Here is an 8,085-nt window from a genome sequence, read left to right as displayed (position 1 = left end):
CTGGTGATGGGTATTAACGAGGGCACGTTCTGCATGGAGCACTGGGTGTTATGCGCAAACAATGAATCATGGAACACTACATCGAAAACTAATGATATAATGTATGGTGATTAACATAACATAATTAAAAAAAAGTACATTTTTAGGGGGAAAAAAGTGTGTGTGGAGAGAGTGAAGGAGAGAGAGAAAGCAATGTGGTAGAACATTACAACTGGCAAATTAAGGAATGGGCATGTGGCTACTCCCTCTACCTTTATTTCAAACTTCCTTTAAGTTTGAACATATTCAAAATACAGAATTTACGGGAAAACAAAATATTCCAAGGATGCAAATATCAATTTTTCCTACATAAACATTAACCAAAAACCTTGCATGAAGAGATGTGTACGACGTAAGGGCTGTCTGCGGAACAGTCCTGTATTTCACGTCTTCTCCTCCCATTTTTCACCCGTCCTCACTCACATGAGCTTTGTGTAACCTCACTGGCGAAGCAACAGCAATCAGAAGAGAACAGTTAGACTGCAGTCCTACTGTACCCAGAGTTGCCTTCCTTCAATCACCATGGAGAAACTATCCAACAACAATTCTTTCACAGAGAGAGTGGACCCCATCCCTCTCACATATGACAGACTTAACTCCAGGAATATCTTCTCCCAAACTCCTCCGTTTCATTATTTTCTCCTTCTTAGGGAGGTCCGTCTTTTCGGCATGGAAATATCCTGCAACATCTTTTATTTCTAAAAGTTACAAAACATCTCTTTGGACCCCAGGTCTCTGCACCCACCCCATTTCTCTGCCCCTCAAAGTTGGGTATGCTTGTTGTCCCAACTGCTCACTTCCCACTCTCTCAACATTCTCCAACGTGACTCTCTTCCCTGCCATACCACCAGACCCTTTCCTCAAGGTCATTTAAAGCCTCCATCTTGTCAGATCTAAAGCCTGACTTTCAGTTCTCCTTGGCCTCAGCAATCCTCAGTACAGGGCACCGTGGAAAGCTTTCTCCATCTGGCCCTGGGGCCTCACAGCCTCCTGGCGTGTTACTCCACCAGCTGACCCTAACTTCTCAGCATCTTTGGACTCACCCTTTCCTCTTTCCGGCAGTAAGTGCTGAAGAGCTCCATCTGCATGCCTCATAATCTCACACTTAACCCTTCCAGAATGGAAATCATTGTTTCACCTGCTCTCACAAAAGCTTCTCGTTCCTTGAGTCTCCACCATTTCACCAAATAGCACCACAATTCACACAAAGTGGAAGCTCTGCCCAAACCTCAGTTGTCCTTGACCATTTCCTTTTTGAGATCACATGTCCAATCCATTACTAGACTCCTATCTCTATTTTCAAAATATAGTCCAAATCTAACAGTCCTCATGACCTCCACCACTATCTCTCTAGTCTGAAGGGCCAAGACAGCAATAACCTCTTAAATAATCTCTCTGTTTTCATTCTGGCTTTCCCAGAGCAAAGTACCCACACGGTAATGTCACTTCCTTGCTCAAAACCCTCTGCTTTCTGTGTGAAATCATCCTTGAAATAAAATTTTCAAATTTTGTTTCAAAGGCCAATACAATCCATCTCACCTACATTCTGATTTCAGATCTTACCCACCCGCTAACTCCTCTCTTCATTCTATTCCAGCTACACTGCCTTTCTAGTTCTTTGTTGAACACACCAAGCTCATTCCCACCAAGGAGCCAAATTGGACAGTTAGTACCCTCCCTTCATTAAAAGAAAAATCCATTTTTTTGCCCCAACCTGCCACCCACGCTATAGGTATTCTAGACCACTGTTTTTCAAACTGGATGGGCTATAAAATCAATTCAGACACTGAAAAAAAGGAACGGTCTGCCTCTTAAAGGCCACAGACAGCAAAGCTGAAAAACTTACCTCCTTGCTAAGTTTCTCCAATTGGGTTTGGTAGTCCACTAGTTTTGTCTGCATCCAGGTTTTGATTCCAGCAGCTGGACAGCTTCGAAGGTTAGCCTCTATTTCTTCCATGTCTTTCAGAGATGATTCCACTGTTTCTATTTCATTAACAAAGGCCTGAACACAGAAACAAACCCATGTTGAGTTCATTCCTATATAAGTGGGTGCCATAATTATAATTTGTCTCTGCTTGCATCCCTGAAAATATTATAAAAACCGACTGCTTGGGAGTCAGGACTTTTAACTACTTAAGAAATATTGTGCCTTGAAAAATTCATTTCACCTGGGTGCTTCATATAGCCATCTGCCAAATTAGATTGGAAATACTTGACTCTCGGCAGGGAATAGTACTCTCAATTAATTTAGAAAAGCCTAATGATTTCACCAAATATAAATTGCATGCAGTCTTACTGGCAAATTTCACTTGTTAAATATGTTTTTCTTTAAACCTCACCATGTGGCATAATAAAACCAATATATAATTGGTAATTATGACCCTAAAATTATCAATGGAACATAAAATAGCGAAGCTCCTAATTAATTAAAATTGCTCTTATTCTCTCTATGCAAAATTCTATAACCCTGGCCAAAAATGAAAATATGAATAACCAGTCATTCTTTTAATAACGATAAAGTAAAAAAAAAAAAAAAAAAAAGGTTTATGGTGAAAGATATTTTATCTTGGTTTGTTGTCATGTCATATTCGTGCAATTTTAATAACAGCAAATAACAAAGAAGCAGACGGAAATGTTATTTATTATAGCAGAGGCCCTAAGTCAGCAGAACTCACAGAGCACTGGTCCAACTGACTTTGTAGCCCTTCCGCGTCTCCTTGGACCACCTGCGCTTTCATTAAGAAGTCTTTCACACCATCCATCCACTTCTCAATGACTTTCAAATCCACCTAAATCGAACACAATAACAAAGGAGGAAATTACTCAGTGACACTCAACCTAGTGCATCTCAAGATCTATCACTACTGGAAGAAAGGCAACCTTTCACAACTTTGATAGCATCATTTTCATTTATTCTATTTCTTTTTGTTAAATCTTCCAAATTTGAAAATCATGATTTTCTTGATGATTGACTAAAACCCTCAAAAGATGACAGTTTTGGTGATCATTCTAAAAATGTCAAAACACTCTCCAGTGAACCAAGCTACTTTGCTTAAACGTGAGCAATATCAATGATTAAAAATTCAAATTACAGTAAAAATGCTTTGCTAGATGTAACCCTCTAAAAAAAATCTTTTGTTCTCATGTAATTTAGAACAAATTTTCTCCAAAAGTTAGCTACTCAAAGCAGGAATAAATTAATAGCACATGGGAGGGGATACAATAGATTGATTGTTCTTAGTTCCGCTGTCTGACACCTTGTTACCTAAGAACCCAGGACAGTCCGCTGCTCAGCTTCATCCTTTCACCCAATATTTACTAGGCACCCACTGCAATCCTTACTGTGTATGGTGCTGCGGGTCAAAACCAAGTGAGAAAGAAAACATTTTGCAAAGAGAAGGAGAGACAGTAACACTGGAACTGGGCTGTTAATACAATGAGGTAGGTCCAACTTGATCTCCAGTATTAGAGCAAAGTAATGGTCATTTCTTCCCCAGGCCTCCCATTCTAAAGTCACTGGTCAGTTTCACTTGTTAGTTTCCCTGATATGGAGCTAAATTTGTTCCCTTATATCCTGTGGATTCTTTGCTTCTGGTTCAACCCTAAGAATGGAGGTACATTTACAATCCTGCTCAAGATTTAAAAGCAGCCACTGTGTCCTCCCTTAGTCTCCTAGTGGCTAAGCATTCCAAATTCCTTCTAGGATGTTTCTAGGACATGAGATCCAGGTATGGCACTCACCACACCCATCAACATTCTCAGGAAACTATGCCAATTATTTTTTTTTTGATGTCCTTATAACATGCCACCCAGAACCAACTATTCTTCTCCTTATAATGCTGGAATGAATGGTAACGATAGAACCCACCATTTCACATATGGCTCTTACATTCATAAAATGCCATCTAAAATCATTTAAGTTTTATTCTTTTTATTTTAGGGTTGTTTTTTGTTTCTTTCTTCCATTTGTTTGTTTATAGATATATTAGTCACAATGGTATTTATGGTTAGCCAGAATTCCAAAATTCCCACAACTACCTCAAAATTATATTTCCCTTACCTCATATTGCTTCAGTGACTTCTGGAATAAATTCAAGACTTGATATTTATAAATATTAAATCTTCCCTTGTTATGCTAACACTAGTAGTTACCAATGTAATAATGAGAAGCCAACAAAATGATTTGAATTTTTCGTTTCACCACTTTGTACCAGCTATTTCTCCTGGCTTTCTCTTATCTGCATATCTGACAGTGGGATGTCCTTTTTCTATAGGAATTTTTTTGCTGTTGGGTTTTTAGTTTTTTTTCTGGTGAAAAACAGGACCAATGACAGTGCCTTCCTGAGCATTTCCCCATGAGGACTTATGTCATTCATTAATCAGCAAAGTTTTAGCTTAGTTTTCAAAATATGGAAATCTACGTAACACTAGCACCTAACCAGCTTACCTCCTCCTTCTTATAAGGTTGGAAGAGATTTCTCAAATACTTTACCGATGAAGTCAAGAGTTGCCAAAAATGAGTTTGGGAGCCATTATTTGAACCAAATGAGCATACATGAAATGGAAGTTTACGAATCTGTGTATCTAACAATCTAGTATCCCTCCTCCAAAAAATAAATAAAGGAAAGCAGTAATTAAAGGAAATAAGTCTTGGCAAGGCTTCTTAGTGGTGTCTATGATGATTCCTAGCGACCACCACATTCTTTCCTAAACACATACAAGATCTCTGGTTTGTCATTTATCTATAGCTCTGCCGGGAACATCAAGCTTACTTCAGGTCTTTAACTTCTAGAAAATAATGTTTCCCCCAAATTAGGACATTCACCCAACTCTATTTTTCTGGTAATTTCTCACAAGATGCATAATGTGGTCTTGAGACCAAGAGTAAAATGCCCACATTACTTGGGATGTAGATGTACGCACTGTAGGATCTGGGGTAGTTTTCCTATCTAACTCCTAATTGAGGCACGAATGCTCCCTCCATAATGACCATCTGACACTTCCCAATTTACAGGGCCCTTCTCTGATGAAAACAGGGAGCAAAAAGCACTTGTTTGGCCTTTCAGCCTCTCTTATTGACCCTGGGCACCCTGCACATGCTTCCAAACACAGCTTCAAAAACCCTTTCAGTCACATTGTGAGCTTCCCTCAAGCGTCCTTTTCCTCGGTTCTTTAGCCTGTCTGTCACTATTCTCACAAGCTCATGCACTCTTCCTCCTATGTATTATTTTAATTGGTGATATATCTCTTCTGTATTTGCTCCGTGTCCTAAGATCTACGCAGTAAGACATGCCCAGGACAGGGGGAGGTGGGATGCAGAAAGATAAAAGTGCAAAAAGAGAGAAAGTACAAATGCATCTATCTCTAGAAATCAGGGGGGACTTTTTTTGACTGCCCATTTGACTTGCCACTTCCTGCACTGTTAATCTCCATTCTAAACTTTTTAAGAACTCAAAACACCATTACGGCTGTATAACTGGGCAATTCATTACCTCCAATTTTTGAATTAAAAGATGGATTTTTTTTTAAGATTTTATTTATTTATTTGACAGAGAGAAACACAGCGAGAGAGGGAACACAAGCAGGGGGAGTGGGAGAGGGAGAAGCAGGCTTCTGCTGAGCAGGGAGCCCGATGCAGGGCTCGATCCCAGGACTCTGGGATGATGACCTGAGCCGAAGGCAGACGCTTAATGACTGAGCCACCCAGGCGCCCCTAAAAGATGGATTTTAATTGGGCCAAGGATTATTGAAATTTAGAGGGAAGCATTACACTCCATGGAGGTTTTCATCACAACCAGCCTTGACTGAAGCAAGCAGCCTCAGCAATCTGTCATTGGCAAGTGAGAAATCAACCGCCTTCCTTCCTCCCTCTCCCAGATACACACAGACCCATGTGAGCACACATGATTCACATACCTGTTCCTTCTCTCTCTTACACTTCAACATGAGAAAGGGAAAAAAAAAAGAAGAAAGCAATAGACACAGACAAGCCATGAAAACTAGCTGATCATCCCAACAGTAACAAAAGAACAGGTGGGAATCTGACAATCTGTTTTCACTACTAAGAATCCTTCACGTAATCCTGGCCACACCGAATTCTAAGAGAAGCAGTGTGACCCATGAAAAGAAAGACAAAAAGTGTGAATACCAAGGTCAGCACCTCATCCAGCCACAAGGTCCTGAGAAACTAATTTCTTTTCTTTGAGCCTCAGCAGATCAATTATAAAATAGGAATAATAACAACTAGCTCGCCTGGTTGTTCTGAAAAACAGAGGTAATGCTTGGACAAGGCCTGGTATAAAGCAGGCATGCAGTATGCTAGCTATTATTACTAAGATCTACAAAACCAAGTGCTTTAGGACCAAGATAAACCCATAAAGAGCTACCACTTCCAAGTTCAGAAATGAGCAGCCAGGGAGGGTACATGCTGTCATGAGTCAGCTTAATGTTTTTAACTGTTGCCAGGATTAATCCTTGTCCTATCCTATTGGTGTTCAAAAGGAACTGAAATAGCTACTATATCTTCTGAAGTCAGCTCAGCAGAAGGAAGCCCAGTAAATGAGGGAAGGCCCAAACTTTAGAAATGCCTGGTGGCAGCAGATTCTCACGGCATTCCCCGCCTCCCCCCGTGGCTACACCATATGGGAAGGGTTTTTAAAACGTTAGTAAGATCAATACTGGCCACCGTTTGTGTGCAGGCAAGTGTGGGAGACAGAGAGCTCTGCTCCGCCCTCCAATACCTCCTCTTTCCCCAGAAAGAAAATATTGTCTCAATCCACCTGTGGCAGGTGTTTCCTGTGCCTTAAAAAAAAAAATACCCAAATTCTGCTCATCATTAACTCAATCACACAAGAAAGAAATTTCAAAGTACCAGAGCTCACGTGAAAAGTATTTCTCTGCCCATTAAAAAAAATCACTCAGCTTATGCACTTAATGATTTTCTAATGTACAATGAGTATTTAATTTTTTCTCCACTTCCATCCACTTGCAGAATAAATACACACATGTACGTTACATCTATCACTATATATAATATTATATGTTCTGACTATTATATATATATTAGGATTGGGTAATTTCTAATGTTCTCTCTTCTTTAGGGGACCTCAGCTCTTTTAAAGCAATATAAAACATTTAAAAAGACTTGTAAACTTCTACAATAAATATCTATCATTAATTCACATGCACAAAATAAATTGTAAGTACTAACCTAGGGCAACCATGTCTCATTCTCACTTATACTCACAAATTCTGAAACAAATATAAAGTGACTAATACGGTATTTTGAAAACCAAAGTATCAAATACTCTAGTTTGGAAGAGCCAAAATTCTACATTGACCATCACTGCTCAAAAGCACTGATTTGGGCAACACCTGCTGCTGGATCATGGAAAAGGAATGCAAGGTCACTGAAACAAGTCCTCTAATCCTAACATGCCCCATCTCCCAGCCTGGCCCTTGAGCTAGGGGTGGGGGAAATATGAAGCTTGGGAACTCTGGATTTAAGACAGTAAGATTCCAAAGTACACAACTACCTCCCAAGATTTTGTTGACAGCTAAATTCTTGGCATTTTATTTTGTCCCTTCCCCATCTGGTGGAATGTCCACAGCTTTTTAAGCAATTTCTAATCCAAGGCACAGGCAAGAAAAAGGATGAAACCAGAATTAAAACAGTAATTTAAGGCAATGGGGTTTCTATTTTGTATGGTTTTATAATATTTGTGAACCTCAAATGCACTCTTTAAAAAAGTATTCCTTCATTTAATAGGGAAGACCAGCAAGGACATTCCTACAACATTTATTATCTAAAACTAAGAAGACTTCCTAAATCTAAGGTTTAGAATGCACCTTTAGTAAAGTAAAATACATTCAAAATGAGAAAGGAAAAAAAAACCTTATGAGATCATCAATCATATGTTACCTAGAAAGAGTTAAATCAGCCATGTTGCAGATTATTCTTACTAGGTATTTACCATAGCGTTTTTACTGTGAAATTCTTTCCAGAGTCATTTCAAAGCTCAGTTCTGCATGTCTCAGAGCTCTGGC

The 8,085-nt window shown here is 39.4% G+C and overlaps 1 protein-coding gene across 1 annotated transcript in view; it reads right to left on the bottom strand.

Moving 5' to 3' along the window:
- Positions 1–8,085, bottom strand: part of UTRN (utrophin) — a 467,571-nt gene that overhangs the window by 299,832 nt on the left and 159,654 nt on the right. The window contains exons 24-25 of the mRNA XM_081829379.1: positions 2,715–2,828; positions 1,886–2,041 (exon numbers count right to left, since the gene is read on the bottom strand). Coding sequence (XP_081685505.1) covers positions 1,886–2,041; positions 2,715–2,828 — 270 coding nt within the window. The remainder of the gene's footprint in view (positions 1–1,885; positions 2,042–2,714; positions 2,829–8,085) is intronic.

Source organism: Leptonychotes weddellii, chromosome 8, assembly GCF_054177405.1.
Source record: "Leptonychotes weddellii isolate Sample4059 chromosome 8, ASM5417740v2, whole genome shotgun sequence".
Taxonomy (NCBI): Eukaryota; Metazoa; Chordata; class Mammalia; order Carnivora; family Phocidae; genus Leptonychotes; species Leptonychotes weddellii.
Note: the sequence above shows the minus strand (reverse complement) of the source record. Positions and strands in the feature narration are given on the sequence as shown.